This window comes from Typha latifolia, chromosome 2, assembly GCF_019914945.1.
Source record: "Typha latifolia isolate L0001 chromosome 2, TyphaL0001v2, whole genome shotgun sequence".
NCBI classification, from domain to species: Eukaryota; Viridiplantae; Streptophyta; class Magnoliopsida; order Poales; family Typhaceae; genus Typha; species Typha latifolia.
Window position 1 is genome coordinate 16567429 of NC_133087.1, and position 21021 is coordinate 16588449.

General features: G+C 37.9%; 6 protein-coding genes across 6 annotated transcripts; 3 read left to right on the top strand and 3 right to left on the bottom strand.

Moving 5' to 3' along the window:
• Positions 1–149: 149 nt before the first annotated feature.
• On the top strand, positions 150–1164 carry LOC140782543 (membrane protein PM19L-like). The gene is made up of 3 exons (XM_073129161.1): positions 150–377; positions 477–654; positions 751–1164. The coding sequence occupies exons 1-3, from the start codon at positions 248–250 to the stop codon at positions 962–964; spliced, it is 522 nt and encodes a 173-aa protein (XP_072985262.1). The 5' UTR covers positions 150–247; the 3' UTR covers positions 965–1164.
• Positions 1165–1445: 281 nt separating this feature from the next.
• Positions 1446–6819, top strand: LOC140781811 (uncharacterized). Its single transcript, XM_073128049.1, has 10 exons — positions 1446–1947; positions 2669–2881; positions 2993–3193; positions 3492–3599; positions 3777–3914; positions 4043–4294; positions 4427–4747; positions 4844–5015; positions 5134–5202; positions 6500–6819. Exons 1-8 carry the CDS (start codon positions 1537–1539, stop codon positions 5009–5011), a joined length of 1812 nt encoding a protein of 603 aa, XP_072984150.1. The 5' UTR covers positions 1446–1536; the 3' UTR covers positions 5012–5015; positions 5134–5202; positions 6500–6819.
• Positions 6820–7619: 800 nt separating this feature from the next.
• Positions 7620–11063, bottom strand: LOC140781519 (probable folate-biopterin transporter 9, chloroplastic). Its single transcript, XM_073127529.1, has 2 exons — positions 10224–11063; positions 7620–8908 (listed from the first exon to the last, which is right to left on the bottom strand). Exons 1-2 carry the CDS (start codon positions 10714–10716, stop codon positions 7848–7850), a joined length of 1554 nt encoding a protein of 517 aa, XP_072983630.1. The 5' UTR covers positions 10717–11063; the 3' UTR covers positions 7620–7847.
• Positions 11064–12216: 1153 nt separating this feature from the next.
• LOC140781521 (photosystem II reaction center PSB28 protein, chloroplastic) lies at positions 12217–14965 on the bottom strand. The gene is made up of 2 exons (XM_073127531.1): positions 14769–14965; positions 12217–12915 (listed from the first exon to the last, which is right to left on the bottom strand). Exons 1-2 carry the CDS (start codon positions 14839–14841, stop codon positions 12440–12442), a joined length of 549 nt encoding a protein of 182 aa, XP_072983632.1. The 5' UTR covers positions 14842–14965; the 3' UTR covers positions 12217–12439.
• A 252-nt stretch (positions 14966–15217) lies between these two features.
• On the top strand, positions 15218–16833 carry LOC140781522 (uncharacterized). The gene is made up of 3 exons (XM_073127532.1): positions 15218–15466; positions 15913–15978; positions 16440–16833. Exons 1-3 carry the CDS (start codon positions 15293–15295, stop codon positions 16542–16544), a joined length of 345 nt encoding a protein of 114 aa, XP_072983633.1. The 5' UTR covers positions 15218–15292; the 3' UTR covers positions 16545–16833.
• An 838-nt stretch (positions 16834–17671) lies between these two features.
• Positions 17672–21001, bottom strand: LOC140781520 (uncharacterized). The gene is made up of 4 exons (XM_073127530.1): positions 20364–21001; positions 19711–19815; positions 18675–18731; positions 17672–18243 (listed from the first exon to the last, which is right to left on the bottom strand). Exons 1-4 carry the CDS (start codon positions 20607–20609, stop codon positions 17914–17916), a joined length of 738 nt encoding a protein of 245 aa, XP_072983631.1. The 5' UTR covers positions 20610–21001; the 3' UTR covers positions 17672–17913.
• Between the last annotated feature and the right edge of the window lie 20 nt (positions 21002–21021).

The window sequence follows — 21021 nt, forward strand, 5'->3', positions numbered from 1 at the left end:
AGGATTCTCTGCGACCGGGATAACAGACGATCTACAACCATGCGAAGAAGACGGTGGCGGTGCACGTAAGAACCGGGGGACACGTGTCCGACCACCTGTAAGCAAACCAGAGTAGCCAAGGAGTTGGCGAACTCCGAGCTCATACGTTCGTCTCAACACGTGTAAATTGCCGTGCTCACAACCTTCATCCTATTTATGCTTCTCTCCTCTTCTCTGATGCCAAGAACACGGAGATTAATTGGCAAGAATGGCTAGAGCTGGTGGGAGAAACGTAGCAGCTCCGTTGGTGTCTCTGAATCTAATCATGTACGTAATAGTGGTGGGCTTTGCGAGTTGGAATCTGAACCACTTCATCAATGGCCAGACTAACTACCCTGGTATATAATATATATATGTGTGTGAACTATTCTTATCGTTGCGCCGTTACCTAACCCTTTAAGCTTGCACTAACAATCATCAAAATTAATTTGATCCAGGGGTGGCGGGCAATGGCGCGACCTTCTACTTCCTCGTATTCGCCATCCTCGCCGGCGTGATCGGGGTCGCGTCGAAGCTCGCCGGCGCCAACCACGTCCGCGCCTGGAGGAACGACAGCCTCGCGGCCGCCGCCTCGTCCGCCGTCATTGCATGGGCCGTCACTGCCTTGGCTTTTGGGTAAAGATTCTTCGACGTTCTGCAATACGTTAGAATTTGAAGCAATCCTTTTAAATATATAATATATAATATATTTTTTCTTGATTGGGTTTGCAGGTTGGCATGCAAGGAGATAGCCATAGGAGGGCACAGAGGGTGGAGGCTGAGGGTGTTGGAGGCGTTTGTCATAATACTGGCCTTCACCCAGCTTCTCTACGTGTTGGTTCTGCACGCAGGGATGTATAGCAGTTCGTACGGGCCGGGTTACAGGGATCCGGATTACGGCATGGGCGGTGGACCGGCAGCTGAACCAAAGGGGACTGTAATTTAGGATTGTGGTAGAATAGAGTATGGTAGTGGCTGCATGTATGTGTTTTGATTTACGTGTTGTTGTTGGTTGTATAATGGTCATCTCTTTGGAGAGTTTAATTGTTGCTTGTAGCAGTCGGAAGTTTCATGATTGTAGAAATTTGGAATTTAAAATTTCACACACAATCCAAATTTTTTATCAAACAATTGGAATTTCGGGTCTCGTAGTAATTTTGACTTAAAAAGTGAAGAACTAGAAGAATGGAGTTTGCAGCAGGGGAGGGAGGGAGGGAGAGAGAGAGAGAGAGAGAGAGAGAGAGAGAGAGAGAGAGGGCTTTTGCAGGATTTATCGGAACTATTGGGGTTGAATCGTGAATAAAATAATATAAGGTTTAAAACGAAAATTTGTTGAATGCAAATAGAAGTGTTTGTAGGGTTTAAATTGCAACGTCGGGGATAAAAGAAGAAGGTGTTAAATGCAAAATTCTTTTATTCTAGGGTGTAAATAGCTCATGAGTCACTAAAAGCTAGCCGACCTTCACACCGAGAGAGAGAGAAAGAGAGAGAGGGGAGAGAGAGAGAGAGAGAGAGAGGATGGAAGGAGAGATGGACGAGGCGATTAGGGCACAGTTTCCTCTATCCTTCGGGAAGCCCTCGAAGCCCCAAGCCCACCCCTCCACTGTCCACTCCGCCACTCGTCGCGCAACCGTGAACCCTAACCCTAATTCCGTACACGAGAAGCAAGCTTCCTCCTCTGCCGCCGCCGCGGATGAAACCGACGGCGTCATGATTGGCCCTCCGCGTCCGCCTCCGGCGGCAGCCTACAAGGCGGACGAGGAAGATGAGATAATTGGCCCCCCAAGACCGCTCCCAAAGGGGCCTTCGGATCAGGATACAGCTGACGAGTCGGATGATGACTTCGACGACGACGATGGCGATCAGTTGCCACAGGATTTGCGTCGGATTCCGACGAGCAACGAGATCGTGCTCAGAGGGCATACAAAGGTACTCAAATCTACGTCGATAGATAAAAAAGAAGTTTTCTGGCCAAGAAAATATGACGATTAATTCATGGTTTAATATATTTATTTTTATTTTTATGTGTAGGCCGTTACCTCAATTTGATATTTAAACCTTGACAAGGCTTAACATCAAAATGTCGTGTTTCGTACACATGATGAATTTATGGGTTAAGATATTGTTAATGAAGTCTAGAATATGTTAGTTTAACAAACTCAGATAGATGTCGCCCGAAAAGGGAGAAGATCGACTTCCGTTGGTGTAATTTCATGTATGTTTGATGGAGTTTATCTCTCAACTATCACTCGAACATGATATTAAATTCTACATAATGGCATTGATTCTTTTAAGCTATGTTTAACTCTTTGATGACCAAAAGGCTGAAAATTTATATTTTCATTGAGGCGAGGATTTGATAAAAATAAGAACATATTATCACTATCACATTTCTTTCTAGGTATGTCTATTTGTCGCACTTCCTTTTTGTGATGCAATGTTGAGCTGTGATTATTAGATAGCATATATTTAACTCTCAACCATGAGTGATAAAACTGATCTAACTATGGTGAAAATCTTTGACCATTTAATCTGTTTTTAATCTATGAAGACGACTCCCTTATAGAAATGCATTACCCTTCCCTTATGTTTCACTATTTAACCCAACGATAATCCTAATGATTGATCTTTTCTCTAACATTTCTTGTAGGTTGTCTCAGCTCTCGCTGTTGACCATTCCGGATCAAGAGTCATTTCTGGTAGCTATGACTACACAGTACGGATGTACGATTTCCAAGGGATGAATTCAAAGTTGCAATCATTCAGGCAACTAGAACCCTGTGAGGGACACCAAGTTCGAAGCTTAAGCTGGAGCCCAACAGCTGACCGATTCTTGTGTGTAACGGGTTCAGCACAAGCTAAGGTGTCCTGCTTTTCTCATGGAACCTATATAAGTGTCAGAAGTACTTTGTTTTTGCTTTTGATAGTTATCATTTTATATAGATAATTGACAAATGTTATAGCTTCACCTCAGATTTATGATCGTGATGGGCTTACCTTAGGTGAGTTCATTAAAGGAGACATGTATATACGTGATTTGAAGAATACCAAGGGTCACATCTCTGGTTTAACTTGTGGAGAGTGGAACCCCAAATCAAAGGAATCTATTTTAACTTCATCAGAAGACGGATCTTTGCGTATATGGGATGTAGCAGATTTCAAAAGTCAAAAGCAGGTATGGATTATGTTGTTGCTTAGTAAGATTAGAATATCTGTCAGAATTTTGGGTAATTATATGATTAAGAAGTAATAGGTAAAACTGTCTCTTCTTTTTTCCCCAACAATTGGGTGATCTAGAAGAGTGTCTGGTTAATTGTATGTTGCCAAAATTGTCTCCTGCATGTTATTTAGAGTTTCTATTGAAGGGCATCTACACTTTGTTTAATCTTATCCCTTTCCAATGATTTTAGTTCGCAAATGAACTCTTAACATATATACGATCAAGTTCATTGGAATAATGTCATTCATGATAGGTTGTCAAACCTAAGCTTGCAAGGCCAGCGAGAATACCAGTCACAACATGTGCATGGGATCATGAAGGCAAGCGAATTGTTGGTGGCATTGGAGATGGTTCCATACAGGTGCAGTGTGATCAGTAACTTTTCTTAATCATAAATTCACTGTAGACAAATTATGCAATGCCATTATTTTGTTTCATTAAATGCCATTATCATGGTAATATTTTCTTCTTTTTTTATATTTTTTTCTGCTGAAATTGTGATATGCTTATCCACCAAAAAGCTGGCTTATATTTTCAGTTATGGAGCATTAAGACTGGGTGGGGAAGCAGACCAGATATACATGTTGGGAAAGCACATGATGATGATATCACTGGGCTTAAGTTTTCTGTAGATGGACATATTCTCGTGTCACGGAGCACTGATAATACTCTTAAGGTTATTTTACTTGTTTGGAAACTTCAGATATTTTATTTTGGGCAACCGACACTACATAGTGAAAATGATATTATCTTCTGAAACATAATTTTGGATGCAAACAAAGATCTTCTGTTTATTATGCATAGGTATGGGATTTGCGACAGATGAAAAGTCCTGTTAAAGCATTTGAAGATTTGCCTAATCATTATGCTCAGACAAATGTGGTATTCAGTCCTGATGAACAACTAATCCTTACTGGGACTTCTGTTGAAAAAGAAAGTACAAGTGGAGGTTTATTGTGCTTTTTTGATCGAAGGAAACTCGAGCTTGTATCAAGGGTGGGAATTTCTCCAACATATAGTGTCATACGCTGTGTTTGGCATCCAAAAATTAATCAGGTTAAGTTCTAGCCCTCATTCATTGGAGTTGTATCGTAATTGTATTCATGTGCTAGGATATCCCATAAGTCTGTTTTCTGTGATGTTATCTGAGACAGGAGAAATTCTGACAAATTTTTAATGTTTTTGAAGGTTTTTGCAACAGTGGGGGACAAGAAGGAAGGAGGAATTCATGTGTTGTATGACCCATCTGTTAGTCAGAGAGGAGCTCTTGTATGTGTTGGACGAGCACCTAGGAAAAAGTCCATCGATGATTTTGAGGCTCAGCCTGTTATTCACAACCCACATGCCTTACCCTTATTTAGAGACCAGCCTAGTCGTAAGCGCCAACGAGAAAAAGCACTAAAAGATCCCTTTAAATCCCACAAACCAGAACTTCCCGTTACTGGTCCAGGGTTCGGTGGAAGAGTTGGTACTACTAAAGGCAGCTTGTTAACGCAGTACCTTTTGAAGGTTGAAGTTCTGATTTATTTTTTCTTTTTCTTTTATTATTGCTACCAAATTTGTATACATTGTTAGATGTTCGAGTTCTAACAATGTTAACTGCAGCAAGGTGGGTTAATCAAGGAGACCTGGATGGACGAAGATCCAAGGGAGGCTATACTTAAATATGCTGATGTTGCAGCAAAAGATCCAAAATATATTGCACCTGCATATGCAGAGACGCAACCTGAAACAGTTTTTGCAGAGTCAGATTCTGAGGAGGAAGAGAAATGACCCAGTACACCTCTTTCACTGTCACTAGAACCTTCTACATTATCTTACTGTTCCCTTTTCAGTTGTTGATCTTGTAAAGTAATATATTCTACATTTCTATGATTACTTTTTATGATACACAGGGTGTACATAACCGATTCAGTTACGTTTCTCATGTAATGGATGTCAAAGACAAATGAGTGAATGCTGAGGTACTTTCCGTTCTGTGCAAACTAATGAGTTGCTTACTTTCATTGGATAAATGCTCCTTCACTTAACTCCCTAGAACAAGTGTATGGTACTGTAACTTCATTGTCATACTGCTCTATATATTTTAGTTCTTTTTATTTGGGACATGACTCGAAGTCTCTACTGAAAAGAGGGACTTTCCATCTTAGGCAAACTCCACCTGTATTAGGTTAGTATTATCTTGATGTCAATTAATTACATATTGTGTGGGGATAGTCTCTCATCGTAAGAGCCACTTTTATCTTTTCTTGTGCCATGAAATTTAATTAATTACTTTCACCATGTCTCGATTCAATCTTCGCAACTTTTACGAGCGCACACTCGTAAAAATCTGTGCTACATTTTTCTTCAGTTGATTTAAACAGTAGAGGAGAGGCCACGAGTACATATTGACCTTTATGTGAGAAATAAAATTTATGGTGTATCACTCCCTAGTTGTGTAGCTAGGAGAAATAATAGAACCTTAATTTAAATGATATCTACCGAGGCAAAGTGATGCTGTTTTGAATTTTGGTATTCTTTTATTAGATTCTGATGTAATTCCCTTAATACTTGTCTGGAGAGCATGGGACTTTAAAGGTATTATTACAATTTATACTAAGAATAGATATAAAATTTTTGATCAAACCAATTTTCAACCACCATTAGTATTTTAAATCTACTTCTCTCAACACTGGGAAAGTGTGCATTCCCTCCATTCTCTTCTGTAACTACCTTCCAAGTCCTCTCTCCTTTTCTGTACTCCATTTTCTACAGAATCATAGATTTAGAAGTAGTAGTACGAAATAACATTAATACTTGAAGTCCAATTCTCCAACCAACCACCCCTTGAAGAGGGAATGGAGGATAGGTAAGATGAATACTGCTGTCTGAGATGAAGGATAGATAAGATGGATACTGCTGTCTGCAATGCACCAGATGACATGTATATCTGATGCTTAGATTCAGAGTTACTGTTTTCCACTTTTTCCTTGTAGTCAGTTGAATTACATGAGTTAGATTGGGTGATTAAGTGTGTATGTAGGCTAATTCATTAGGAGGATCTTAAACTTTTATTATTTTGAGACTAATTTGGGGCATAAGCTGAGTCTCGTAAGGCATGTAAAGTCTGTTAAGAGGCTAATACAAGCATGATGTGTATCCCACGTTCTAGGTAGATAGTTTTGGACAAAATCTTGTATTATTACATTTTTATCTTATTTTGTAACAAAAAGCTTATTTATTTCTTAATTCATTTACTTGTTTACACTTAAACTGCAGCTCACGTGCAGCCACATTGTTCTCGGAGAACAACTGAGGCCGACGAATTCCGAGTCATCTCTCTTAGCTGAATGAGACAACTTTGGAAGAGGAACAGACGAAAGAAAGTGAATGCCATTCACATCTTATTTTCTTGTCTGCGTATATTTTCAATGTACCAAATGTAAAAGTTAGCCGATATTGTCTGATTGTCATGTACACAAGGCTTTAGCTACGTTACTTGCTCAGTGGCCGCAGTTGGCTTCACTACCTTTATCAAGGACATTATATCTAAAGAGAATTCATCACTGATCTTAAATTACTATTTTGATTTGCTGAAATTTTTTTGGTAGCTTCTACTGAAAGTGAGTCATCCAAGTTAGAGTTTTCATTTAGCTGCTATCTGTTCTTCTATTACTTAATGCCCAGGCTCCTCTTTTACAGTCTACTGTCCTTGGGACAGTTGTGTTGATTCATCCTTCCAGAAAACGGTACTAAATTCAAGGTAGTCTCATGGAAATTTTTTAGATGAAGGAGGAATTGAGGAGGGGAGAAGAGAGTGGAAGAAGCTTTTGAAACGGGCATTAGGCGTGGGTGTGAGGTTTTGGAACGGGGTTTAAATATGGAGGAGGCAACGGAGTCATGGCTCGGACGAGATTTTCCTTCGGATCGGTTAATATGTACGATCCAAGTAGATCAAATCCGATCAGATATGAGAATTAGATTACCGGAAGTACTAGTCACCTGACCTCATGTTGCATTCCAAGATCAAGCTTTTAAAGTATCGAGAATGAAATTGGATATCTTGTTTATCATTCATCTCTTATTTTTTTTTGGGTATTAAATTTATTTACTGGGAACTTCTGAAAGAAAGGTGCGATGAGATATAACTCGTATGATGGAACCAATTAAGATTTGGTGATAATTTTTCCTTTAAATTTGATAACAGAATTTGATGATATTATCGGAATTGTCTAAGGCTTTTCAGTGTAGATTGATGATGAATAAAGCAATAAAATCCCTTGTTCCTAAGCCCCTTAAAGCAGCATAACATCCATAGATTTGCCAAGTATATTCCTATAAGTTACTTTGCTTATGATATGAGAGAGGAATTCGACTGTGACGAAAAGAATTCAACTCATTGCACAGGGAAAAGAAAATTAAACTGCACTTAAGATACTGGTATACATTGTATAAACTAATTTATAATTACCTATTTACATCTGAAATTACAAAAAGGAGGATCTGCTGGAATCTGACTGCTTCAAAGCTCTACAAAATTGAGAGGAAAAATCCTGTGTAATGAAGGAAAGAAATAACTTGTTTCTAGTGTTACACCAAGAGATATATCACCCTGCTCATCATCTCTTCATGTCTTCTTAACTATCTTCTTATCCCCACCCCATGTTGCCGGTAGAGAAGATATCCAACCCAGAGGAACCAAAGCAGCTACAAATTGCAATACGATTCCTAAAGGCAAGCTGGAGTAGTCTCCTGAAGACACCCCAATCAAATTGGACAATCCAACACCAAAGACGCCACCTAGTATTGATGACAAACAAAGTGCAGAAGCGAAGAAAGCAAACAGCGATCCTTCACACCCAGATGGACAGAGAGTCGATAAGAGAACTGAGAAGGGAAGTATTTTAAACTGCGCGATAGCTTCAGCTAGAGCAGACAGACACAGCACATGAACTTTATTTGATATCCCAAGCATAAGATTGATTTGTTTCACTAGGATCAGGTCTGACAGAAGGGAGATGGCGTATAGTATCTGAACTCCAAAGATCAATCTCCTCAATGGGACTCTTCTCAAGTATCTGTTGTAGAATGCAGTTGCAGATAAAACCATCAGTTGTCCAATGACTTTTGAAAGACCAATGATAGAAGGGTCAAGTTTTAGGTGATGTGTCTGGAAAAAGAACATAGATCCTGAAAGAACAGGAACAACTGCAACTGAAGCCATCATCCAGAAAAGAGGATAAATGATCCTCTCCTCATTAATTGCTGTGACCAAGTTCAAGCATTGCTTGTGAATATTATTTGGTATGGAAAATCGAACAATATGATGATCTGAGCTTTGTCTGGAGTGAAGCACAGTTTCTTTTGTAGCCAAGGAAAGTGCAAGTTGGAATGTTAGAAGGAAAGCGAACGTGAGAAACATGACCTTTGGCTCTTGAGCTTTTAGTAGGAAGTAACCACCGGACAAGTTGCCCAAGATTCCTCCTGCTGCTAGGGCGAGGAATGCATAAGACTGTAGCTCACCCACTTTATGCATTCGACTGGACTCCGCAACAAAAGCGTCACTTACGACTTCTGTGAAGGACGCTCCGAGGTTACTAAGAAGAATGCATGCCATTAGAGTGGGAAACATGTTCCCTGTGACTGGGATGATGGCAAGCATCCCCCAAGACATAAGTTGCAGAAAAACTGCAAATATCTCAAATTAGTCAAATCCAATGAAAGAACTAGAGAGAGAGAGAGAGAGAGAGAGAGAGAGAGAGAGATTATCAATTCATATATCTTATTCTTCTTTAACCAATCTGATAGTTATATAGATCGTACTGCATACATTAATTTTCTGATTTAAATGCAATTTCCTAAGTCCTAACAAGAATGCAGATAAAGATATCAACACTGTTCTATAAGATTACATAATCCTCATTTAGCAGTTCAACATCTTTGGAATAATGATGTTACAGATGTTTGGCTTAAGTATTATTCAAAAGACACCATAAAGTTTGCACTAGGAAAATAGAACTTCTTTTTTCTCTGAAAGTAACTGCAGAATTCTACTTTGAAGAATGATATAATTGATATTCAGTTATTCAACAACTAATTTCTTAGCATTAGAAAACTAGAAATTAAAGTAAAAGTGCGGGAGATATTCAAGCTTGTTAGCAGCCAAGATGTAACATCATGAAACTGAGAACAATTAGAGTATATGAAAAAGAAAGATACACTGAATCATTATCCCTACTCGAGTTCTTAATGTCTTCTTCCTCTAAATGTTTCTTCTTTTCTAGATTTCCAATAATCTCCCATAATTATCAAAAAAACTATCTTCTATCATGCCATGGAGATTCTGAGGAACAACATATTGAGAGCTAATGACAACGATATCTTCTTTTAAATATACGGTGATGATTGCCAAGTTATTGAGACTAATTTGACAATGTCAAGTCGACACTGAGCTTTCAAACTTAAATACTGTACTAAAATGTGCGCCCTCAATCTAGACCCTTAAACTTAAATACTGTACTAAAATGTGCGCCCTCAATCTAGACCCTTATTTTGTACGACTCCCACAGATAGACAAGGTCACAGTTGCAGTAATTTTTAAAGTCAGAACAAGTTCAAACGAGGAAATTGAGATGCAGAGTTATCAAACTTAGAATAACTTTTAAAAGAAGTAAAGAACTTTACATTTCTTCCTTTAACCTGATTCAAGAAAGGAATGTACAGAACATTTATAATGCATCATAAATTTATTCCTCAAAAGCTAAGAATGAGGAAACAAAGTTCGTGCATTAAGGACCATGATCAAATTGTGAGAGGACAAATAAATCGACATTCAACAGCAGCACCTAACAACAAGAACAACAACTATCGATTCCAATAATTCCTCTTTCAGAACTTTGTTTTATCATATCTAATATATCAACCCAATGGAAACAAAGATACTACCAACTAATATTTTAAAAAAATAATAATAAAGGAGAAGAAGAGGCAATAAGGGAGCAACCTCCAAGGGAGATGTAAGGCAGCCTATGAGCACCCCCAATGGAAATGGCATCAGAAAGGACTCCAAAGAGGGGCTTTGCCACCATTGGCAGATTCCCAGTGCTCTGCATCAACTGGAGAGTAGATGAGCTGAGGCTAAGGCCATGAGCAAGGTGGAAATTAAGGGCTAACCACGGAAAGCACCTGAACCCCTGCACCCAATACCCAAATCCACAGAGAGCCCACATGTGGATGCCCACATGGCTACTCCCTTCCCCTGGTACCATCTTGGTGGGAGAGGGGAGCATGGGCTTCTGAATTGGGTTAACAAGGGGCTTTATGATGTGGGCATGATTGGATTGGTGACTTCTTCTTCTTCCTCTTCCTCTTGACCTAGTTGGTTCTTGGTTGGAGTAGGAGACGGGTGTGAGGTGGTGATGGAGAGGCTGCAGTATTCTAGGCTTGTGGCTCTGGGTGATTGGTTTGAAGGGAATTTGTGAGTTAAGGCAAATCATGGCTTCAAAAAGATGATCTTTTTTACTAGAATGGAGATGGAAGCAGCGCTGAGAAGAATCCTTTCAAAGCCATGAGACTTGGAAGTGATTCCTTGTAGGATTTGACTCTGTTTATTGAAGAGAGATATATAGACAGAGAAAGGAGAGTTCTAGAGTTCTAGAGTTCTAGAGAGAAAGAGAGAGAGTATGGGGTTGGCAGGGACTGGCGATTACGGATCTTTGGATGTTAGGGTTGAAGACAAAAGATGTCAATTTTGGGGCCTTGCGGGGTAAAAAAAACGGTGCATTGCAACCAATGCTCGATAGCGTCGTAATCGATGTCGGGAGAGAAGGAAAGAGGCGATCACAGTGAAACACCGAGTTTTCCTACTATTTTAAGTCAACCCTAATTACACGGCTAATTTTTCTTTTTTTTTTAAAAAAAAAAAACTAAATACTCGTGTGTTAAAATTACTCTTTTTACTCACTTAAGAAATTATAAATACGAATAAGTAATTTTAAAATTTAAAATTACTTAAAAATAAATTAGGAGGGCTAGTTTGTCAAGAACTCTGAAACATGCTTATTTTGAATCCATATGTTTAAGTCCCTAGGTCATGGACCACATCATAAAATTATTATATGTGAAAGATAAAAATAAAAATTAATTAATTACACTTGAACACTTGAAGTAAAGCTCATTTTTTACATAAACTATTTTATTTATTTTTTATAACTCTCGGAAAGATCCAAAATCTTTTCAAGTCTAGATGGACCACATCATAATATTGGCATATGTGAAAGATTAAAATGAAAGAGTTACCCTTTGAACTGCAGCTTATGTTCACATATATTTTATTCATTTATTTTTTCAATACTTTAATATCAATATATCTAATATCTCTTGTCTTAATGGAAATATTAAATGGGCATTTTACATTTAACTTTTTCTCTTGTTTGTTTCACTAAGATAAGAGTAAAATAATCTTTGGAGGGTTTTAAATGGATCACAGAACAGTCAGGAGATATTTTCTAGTTAAAAATGACCAAAAACTAATGAAAATAATATTTTGAAAAGTTTAATATAATTAAGGATAATGTGTTACAAAACATAAATAAAGGTGTCACACTCTCTGTTAAATTTTAATCTAATCAACCTCTAACAAAGCAATATCTCAATAAGAATATTTCATTAGCCACACTAAAGTTTAGCTTTTAAAATACCAAGAAGAAAAAAAATCACTTCTTTCCATTTCATTTAACTTCTACCCTTGCCTAAATTACCTTTAAAAGATTCCAACTTTTTGATAATATTTTTTATCAAGGATTATTTAGCAAATCTAGTAAGAAAATATCATTAACCGCAAAAATAGCTCAAACACAGGGTGCTAATAAAAAAAATCACTAAAACATAGGGTGTAATTTGAAAATTTCCCTAAAAAAAGTATCAGAACAGTCATCGAGATAATGAATTAGTACATATGCCACAGTTCTTTCTTGTAGCACATTGAGGGCAAAATCTTAATCTGGGCATTCTAGCTGTGTATATATTGAGGAAAAATTAGGTTACATACTGATGAAGGAAGTAATTTGACATGGAAACCTCAACCAAACCGAGTAGGAGGAGTATATCACAACTGTTACTGAATGAACAAAATTTTGCATTTTTAACAACAACAACACATGCATTGGCATAGTTGAATGGAAGACAGGAAACAGGAAGTAATGAAAGATTTGGGCAGCCTCATTTCTTGAAGAATTGCAGACCATTTGCCTCAGAGTACCTCTCCATAAACCTCATGAATCTATCCCAATCTCTTGGGGTCCTCATGATATATTTGGCTTCTATCCTCGAAGGCTTTCCATTTACAAACTTGGCACTGACATCAACTGACTGAATCACGCCTTCTTCATCAATCATGAAGAAGCCAGTGATGTCTCCCAGCTCGCCAGATGAGTCGAATACCGAAGGCTGGTCGAAGATAAAAGTGGCAACACCATTTGTACCGTCACGGGATTTTGTCAATCGAACATCTGGAATTGTCTGCTCATCAGTGCCTTGGATAAATTGAATCGCTGGCTTGACCATCATCATAATTTGTGTAGACAATCGGGAGCATCCTCTAATAGGAGCGGCCCTTCGAGAAGATATCCTCAAAGATTGGCCATTGAATGAGGAATGTATGCTCTGGCAAGGGATTCCAGACAGAGATACAAAGCCTGCACAAGAATGAAAGGTCAAAATGATTATAATCAATCAGAATGATATAATAAAGAGTTCTATCAACAAACATGTGTCTTTGACAAAGAGAAAAAGAAAAAGAAAAGCTAGAATTTCGATGCTCATATAATTAAATATTATTTTAAGAAGTTTCATATAAATAAGAGATTGCCAGGAGAAATGCCCAGCAAAGTGGAATATAGCATAGTATTTTAAGCAGCTATTACCATAACATGGTCATTTTGTCAAATTCACGAAATTCAGAATAAGCTATTGTAGATTTATTACTACCAGAAAAGGAGAAACCTCACATCTTAAGGACTTGACAAACCCAGTGAGATTAGCTCTTAAAAAAACAGGTGAATATAATAGTTCACACAATTATAATGACAAGTGGAAGAAGTAAAAGACAAATATTGTCATTAAATAGTTTATAAAAAAGGCAACCAATGAAAGACTGGTTTAAGAATAGAAAAGGAAAGAATTAATTCATGTTTTCACAGTATTGTCAACTCGACCAGATGGAAATGTTAAATTAAGTACAGTGCCTCCAAATTTTCCTTCTTTGAAGCTGGTAATCTGAGATACCCATAGGCAAACACATATTAGCTGGATAGTTCATACTGTCATGTAATACATAGAAACCTCAGCAAAGTTGTTTGACAAGAATTCTCAATAAACAGTATCTCCAACACTCGGTATATCTTCTAAAAGTAGGCAATATACCAGGAAGTACATGATATTATGATGAGTACGATAAGAAAGTAGTTTTGAGCTATTGTAATGGTTATATTTCAATTTATACTGTATAACATAGCGACTTTGACAATTGACTAAAATAGACTAGAAATATGTGCAGTTTTATTCACTCTTAGTTGTTTAGGCTAAGCTTTGCGTGATTTCAAATAAAGGAGCTTTTTCACTACTAAAATCCTTAGTGCTGAGCAGTTTTCTTCATGCAAGTCCCAACCTTTGTTATGCTTAACTCAACAAGAATTCCCAACTATTCTTAAATTTACCTGAGGCTGAGAGACTTTATAGCATATTAAATTATTTGTCTTTCCCAGGAATCTATGGTTTATTAACAGCGAATAATCAACAGCAACTAGCAAATCAATGAAATTATATAAGTACCTTCTATTTAAAATTGTGCACATCTTAAAAACAAATCTCTCAAAACATGGCTTCAGACAATGACAATTCAGATTCGTTCAGAGTCGGTGTGTAGTTTTCACTTTCTGAGTTCCCATGAAGGGCTATCAGTATCTGAGAACTCTTAGCTTTAGAATGTATTTCGTTCTACATTAAGGCAGTTATAATCCTCAAGTATCTAAAAATTCCAGGACATATTTTTATGTTTATCTTGCTACAACATTTAACTTTAGGGCTTCTTCATTGCATGCCTGACAAAAATCAACATCTTCCAAAAAAAAAACAGAAAAAAAAATAAGAAAAAAGAGGTGTCTTGGAGTCATGTTTGTTACTTCTAATGTTTCAATCTCTTCATGTCCTTCTGTGGAATATTATATAATAAGTTCTAATTAAGCTAAATCTCCAACAAGCATCATCAGCCATATACTGTTCCAAATGTCAAAATAAGTTGAAATCAAACAATCCCTCTCAAACCCTTCATGAAACCTGTAAGCCAAGAACACTACTTAACAACTAATAAAAACAGACCATTTATAGGCATAAATCAAGCAAAATGGAGGGACAATGAAAAAAGAAACATGACCCACTTCCTTAAACCCCTTGTTCTCCCTCTGTTCCTGTCTACATGCAAAACAAATTCAGCTCAGACCAACACAAGCCATTTACAGGTGAGTTCATGGTAAGACGAGGGGAGAGAAACCTGCAAGATTGTGAAGAGGTCGGTGGCATCTGGAAACAGGTGATGAGAGACCCAGAGATCGCATTGTAGCCATTCTCTGGTAGTTGGAGGATTAGAGAGAGAGCAGAGGAGTGGTCAGGAGTGCCAAGGAGATTTTGGAGAGGAGAGAGAAGGCCTTAGGAGATGTCGTAGTGAAGTGATTGGGTTGTGGTGTGTACCAAAGATAGCCATTCATCAGTTGCTCTCCTTCTATCAAGCCCAACTCTAGTAGTCTGACTGGGCCTGGGCCTCGACCCAAATCCAATCCCACATATATTATAAAAGTTGAGACGTTATCCACAACAGCCAATCACGGGTCACCACGTACCCAGCTAGTTGCACGAAATTCCTCCCACCCCGAGTGGATTAGGTGCAACGTGGCGACATCCCAGTGGAGGAAACTCACTGCAACGCCAACATCGACTACTGGGAGATAAAACTTTTCTCATTCATCTCTGAGGCCATATTGGAGATCAATCATATACTGCTCACTAAATACTACCACTATGGCAACCACCGGCATGGCTTCGGCTGCATCAAGTTTCGTGCTCACCTCCAACGTATCCACCGCCAGGATTTCCCCACGTGCCAACAGAAGATTGGTGGTTCGTGCAGAGGGCGGCGGGCAACCTCCGGCCCCGCCGCCGCCGCCGTCGGTCGGCCCTAAGAGAGGAACACAGGTATGATCTGTTGGAATATAACTATAGAATTTATTTCTCTGACAGCTCAAGAGTTGATATAAATGAAGAAGAGTGTGAGAATATAAATATAAACAGAATTATTTTCTACTAACTTGAGTTTCTAAAGTAATGGTAAGTTAATATGATCAATGAACATCAACATGAAAGCACAACCAGAATTCTTACCGCTGTACTAATTCCATCAGCTGATCAAATTTTCAAGATAATTCTATGCCATTGCATTATTCTGAACTTGAAGCACATGTTGAGCAAAAAATGAATACTTTTAGAACTGTAAGATAGTATATGCATATGAATATAGAAAGAGAGAGAGAGATATATTTAGATGAACATAAAAAAAAAAACCCTGTTTCAATGGGAATATATGAAACTTGAAGCATATTTTTTGTACATAATTAAACAGTAAGCTCATTGATCACCTGCAGGTAAAAGTTCTTAGGAGGGAATCTTACTGGTACAATGGCATTGGATCAGTTGTGACCGTTGATCAGGTATTACTTGCGTTATATCTGTGTTCTGATATGGTATGCTTTCTATGCATTTTGTTCTTGCCAAATGACTAGTTGTAATTCAGAGCCATAATGAGAAGATCACAAAATTTATGCACTTAAACCAAAATAATCATATGGAAAACTGGAAACTCGAATTTTTGCCGGTAGATCAAACCCGACAAACTAAAAAAGTTCAGTTCATATCAGTATCTTTCATGAATTCAAAAGTACTCACTTATTATCTTCATATAAGAATCTTGAAAATTTTAATGAAAGCTTCATTAGAATAATGATGAAGAATAGAATGCATACTGGCTAAACCTATGGTTGAAGCCTTTGACGACACACAATTTTCACAAATCAAATGCTGCCTGACAGATACTACTAACTATTCCTGTGCTTTCTCAGTCATTTGGTACACTTGAACAACTATTCACATACATGATTTTCTATCTTTCCAGGACCCAAAAAACCAGTATCCTGTGGTGGTGCGATTCAACAAGGTCAATTACGCCGGTGTCTCGACAAACAGCTATGCGTTCGACGAGATCAAAGAACTGAAATGAGGTCCAGATCTTTATATCATCTTGAGTCTCTAGCATATTAGACTCAGATCTTGTGTAATTTTTGTAAAAATTAATTTTAAGTAGAATGCGTTGAAATTTCTCGTGTGGTGGGATGTTTTTATATATGATCTTTCACAGTTGTCATCACACATTCTTTAAGCTGTTTTTCTTGCTCTTGTAGGAGGATGACATGATCATTGCAACAAATGTTTGGTTATGCCTTTGTTGTGTCATAAATGTACAACTGTATATTTACATCTACTACTTGAAAAGAGAAATCTGATACAAATGTCTTCTTCTGTATAATTCTTATTTCGATTAAATTCAGATATTGTATCAATAAATAATGGAAAACACAGAAATCAGATGATACCATCACCTTATTCTTATAATTGGTAATAAACTAGGATTAGTTACCCTCGAAGATCATTGAGAAAAACTCCAGATTATTCTTGTCCAGCAGTTATATGTACAATTTTTTGCATGAAGTAGACTATCCTGGATACTGCAAATGATCTTTTAACAAAGAACTAAAATGAACTCTCAGTGAACTCTGGAGCTCTGTCATATCCAGAACTACTAAATTTTAAACCTCAAGGATTACATATAATTGATATATCCAAGGTCCAAGCAAAGATCTCAAAGAAATCAAGGATTGCATTTAATTCCATGCATCAGTAGTATTTCTCAACACTGGGAATTCCTAACATTACGGGAAAAGGAAGCTCAAAGACATCAGTCCATGAAACTGCTGTCGGTTTCTTGTAACTGTCTTATCTAAATGTTAAACTTGGGTGTGCAATCTCATACAGTAGCAATCAGTGATTTAGATTATTATCTGACATTGAGCAACATTTTATCCTGCTTCTTGTCGACTTAGCTTAAACATATCACAAGAACACATCACAATTCTTTTTCATCTAGAGTAAAGTTTGCTGCTTGATTTTGTAGGTTCTGCAAATATGTGAATTTTCAACATACAGAGCTTGATAATGTGTCCTCATTCACTACTAAACAGATCAGAAATCACGCAGGAAAATGATGCTATTAAACATTTTGACTTAAAAGACAAGCACCTGATCCTGTAATCGATATAGATGCTAAAGAGACTAATTCCATGTCCACCCTTTTGAATGCTGAAGCCTCACTCAAGTAAATAATGATTATGTTAGACTGCTGACAAAGACTAGCCAATGTTACAAGAAATCAAGTGAACCACTAGTTACTGCATAGGAGCAAAGGTTCACTTATAATATATTACTATTACATATAAACAGGACAAACTGACAAGCTAGTAAGATCCTTTTGTCATATTATATACATAAAATTTAGCTAAAACCCGTGGAGATACTAGAACACTGTCATACAATTACCAGACTGGAAAGAGTGGGCCTGTGCCACCCTCCTTTTCAGCATCAGGTATACTATTGTAGCAGCAGAGTTGGTTGGACATCTCCCAGCTCCAATCCTCGTTCCTCGACATTGTCATTGGAGGCCATCGGTTGATCCTGACATAGTGTTCCCTGATTCGCCCATCACCGACATGGCTGGTCATGATTAAGAATGTGCACTCATGTCCACCCCACACTCTGTCATCACGGTCTGCAGTGTGGAAGCCATCAGGGTGGAAGTGGCGACGCATTGGTGGGCCAGTACCCTTCCATGAAGGGTCCAGATTGCGCCAATATTCTGGGGCTGTCTGCAAAGACAGACGCTGGAATGAATACTGATGAATCATAACAACTTTGTAACTTCAAAAAGCAAATGGCTTTGTTTGCATACATTTCCATACATTTCCATGAATCATAAGAACTTTGTAACTTCAAAAAGTAAATGGCTTTGTTTGCATACATTTCCATGTATCTCAAGAAATCGCTTCACATAATGTAACAGTCCTGCCAAGAAATTCTTTAGCAAAATAAATTTATGTACAACAATCAACAGAAATGCTGCATTTCAGAGATAGAGAGAATTGGCATGCAGAGGTTTGTCACCAAATAACCTTTTTTGGCAAGTAGTTTTATGGGCAAGGTTTTCATGGATTACAGATTGACCAAGCATAACAAAGATTCTAATTAGACTAGAACAGTAACAAGCCAAGGATATGGGCACAGAAACAGTGGAACTTACTTTCTTGAAACGATATTCCCACATGTGGTCACAGAGATCTTCCTTTGTAATACGAGCCTGAATCATGAAATCAAAAGTTCCGCAAAATCAGAATATAATCCAAGAGTTCCTACTCACAACTTAAACCACTATATAGTGAGAACATTCTAAAGCAGTATTTTCCAGAGGTAAATTATTAAAAGTGTTATACAGTTAACAATCTGTATCTATAAAGGGAGGCTTTAGGAAGGGATGGTTCCCCCTTCCCCTCTCCTTCCAAAATGCAAAACTTACAACAATTCAGTTGCAGATTACAGTTGACTGTTCACTCTGATACATACATACAGTTTAGTTTTTCATTTATTTAGTGCTCCAGACAAACACACATTCATTTTTTTTCTGAAAAGTTGCTCCCACACTACCTGAGTGGTGAAACAGAGCTGAAAGAACAGCCCTCATGCAACGGTAGTTTGCTTCAATGCCTTTTCTCCCTTGTAGGCCTAAGGGGGGCGTTAGAAGATATAAATCAAGCTCATATACATATATTGAAAAGGCTTATTTTCCTTAATGAAGCCCTCCTAAGAGGGCTTGAAAGTCTTCTTTCTAAATGAATGTTACAAAATAGTATATAGGCAAACTTTACCTTATCTTCCTAACTTCCTATTATGTCTAATAGTCTTATCACAGTATTTCTTATACATGTGGTCTGCCAAATGTGTTCAAGTTTGTGCACTGTAATGCACTAAATAAATAAAAAATCCCTGTGGCAACAACAAAAGAAAAGATTGCAAGCAAGTTTTCGATGCCTTAAGAATCAATAATTATCATACAGACAATAACAAAGAAAAGAAATAACACCTGAAATATAACCACCTGCAGCAATTCCAAATTCTACCAGCAATATCATAATATATCTGACAGGGAAAGTCGTAGTATAAATATATTGGAAATCGTGGAAATCGAGCAAGCCGCTTTTGTTCATGACATCATATATTCACTACTGCACTGCTAAAAAAAAAAAATATCAATCTAGTATCCAATCGAACCTTCCACTCACCCGTTTGCCGTCCATAATGGACATAGAATAAACTGCTAACCTCGCAGCTCCTCGTATCTTCGACACGCGAGGAATGTGGGCCTTCCCCATCCATAGTTCCTCGCACTGCAAAGAGAATCAGGTTTAAGAATATAAAAATCTAGAGAATAGGATAAGACAAGAACAAAACACAGGTAATATATAGCTTATAGCCTAACACAAGCAGGAAATTTCTAAATAATTATGGCATGCATATGTGCAAGAGAGAAGTTTACTATACATAGTTTATGTTCCATCCTCTACTATCACTGCCCAAATTGTGACCTCTCATTTACAGGTGAATGACATCATTTGAAACTCAACAAAGATAGCAATTGGTCATGCAAGCATACATGCCTTGTCAGAAATATCAATAGCTCAAGGTGCTGCAATAAGAATCAATTGCCCTGCTTTCTATAATGGCAGGTAGTCCTTTTATTTTATAATCTTTACTAATTCTCTTTAGCCAAAACTGCCAATACTGGACAAACATCAAATCAAACTCCATGTTTCAAGTTGAATAGTTAATTTCAAACAGGCTTCCATAAATCCAATGAGAACTCGGTATCACCAAGAGAAAAAAAAAAGACCCAATTTCTATAGGAATTAAAAATCTAGTATAAACAATAACCGACCTTGGGACCCCAAAGACTGTCGCTGGTGGCAACCTCGTGCCACCCACGAGACAACACAACTGATCGTGCCACGCTGCGTGCGTCTGAGAACTCAAGAATCCTCCCCATTATGTCCGGCCCCAGCACCACCAACGGATCCCTCGCCGGAGAAGGAAGAGGAGGAGGCTCCTCGCCACCTCTCCCTACCTTCCTCCTCCTCCTCTCACTCTCCTCTTTGCTTACTTCCCTTCTCTTAGGCTCCGCCATTGCTACAGAGCGCTCGAGAGCCCGACGAGAGAAGAAAGTTCGGTAACAAGATTCTCCAAGTATTAACGGCTTTGCCACCGATAAATTTATCCAAGTCGGATAATAGTTGCTTATTCCACAGCTGACAGCTCTCAACCATTTAAGTAGGAAAAATAAAAAAAGTTTCCTTCAGGTCGAAGCAAGTGGGATGGAGAATTAGAGCTACTCCTTAATCCTTATCCTGACTAGTGAATAACCTTTGGACGTTATCTGGATATATAAAAAGTGCCACATTGAGGCGGTTTATTTGCGAATGGGGCTAGCTCTTGGATTTACGACGATTGAGATGCCTTTGTGCTATTATTCTTCATGATTGGAAGAAGAATATCTATTATTATATATAATGCAACTATGCAACAAAGACTAATCATAC

Bases quoted from the DNA above. Each gene is read 5' to 3' on its own strand.
- LOC140782543 (XM_073129161.1), top strand. From the start codon at position 248: ATGGCTAGAGCTGGTGGGAGAAACGTAGCAGCTCCGTTGGTGTCTCTG. The intron at 378-476 runs GTATATAATATA...AATTTGATCCAG, and splicing joins TGGCCAGACTAACTACCCTG to GGGTGGCGGGCAATGGCGCG. The intron at 655-750 runs GTAAAGATTCTT...TTGGGTTTGCAG, and splicing joins GTCACTGCCTTGGCTTTTGG to GTTGGCATGCAAGGAGATAG.
- LOC140781811 (XM_073128049.1), top strand. From the start codon at position 1,537: ATGGAAGGAGAGATGGACGAGGCGATTAGGGCACAGTTTCCTCTATCC. The intron at 2,882-2,992 runs GTGTCCTGCTTT...GCTTCACCTCAG, and splicing joins CGGGTTCAGCACAAGCTAAG to ATTTATGATCGTGATGGGCT. The intron at 3,915-4,042 runs GTTATTTTACTT...TATTATGCATAG, and splicing joins GCACTGATAATACTCTTAAG to GTATGGGATTTGCGACAGAT.
- LOC140781519 (XM_073127529.1), bottom strand. From the start codon at position 10,716: ATGATTTGCCTTAACTCACAAATTCCCTTCAAACCAATCACCCAGAGC. The intron at 8,909-10,223 runs GTTGCTCCCTTA...AGATATTTGCAG, and splicing joins GCCTTACATCTCCCTTGGAG to TTTTTCTGCAACTTATGTCT.
- LOC140781521 (XM_073127531.1), bottom strand. From the start codon at position 14,841: ATGGCTACAATGCGATCTCTGGGTCTCTCATCACCTGTTTCCAGATGC. The intron at 12,916-14,768 runs GTTTCTCTCCCC...ATTCTTGTGCAG, and splicing joins ACCTCTTCACAATCTTGCAG to GCTTTGTATCTCTGTCTGGA.
- LOC140781522 (XM_073127532.1), top strand. From the start codon at position 15,293: ATGGCAACCACCGGCATGGCTTCGGCTGCATCAAGTTTCGTGCTCACC. The intron at 15,467-15,912 runs GTATGATCTGTT...GATCACCTGCAG, and splicing joins GCCCTAAGAGAGGAACACAG to GTAAAAGTTCTTAGGAGGGA. The intron at 15,979-16,439 runs GTATTACTTGCG...CTATCTTTCCAG, and splicing joins CAGTTGTGACCGTTGATCAG to GACCCAAAAAACCAGTATCC.
- LOC140781520 (XM_073127530.1), bottom strand. From the start codon at position 20,609: ATGGCGGAGCCTAAGAGAAGGGAAGTAAGCAAAGAGGAGAGTGAGAGG. The intron at 19,816-20,363 runs GTCGGTTATTGT...TTCTCTTTGCAG, and splicing joins ACAGTCTTTGGGGTCCCAAG to TGCGAGGAACTATGGATGGG. The intron at 18,244-18,674 runs GTAAGTTCCACT...CTGTCTTTGCAG, and splicing joins GGGAATATCGTTTCAAGAAA to ACAGCCCCAGAATATTGGCG.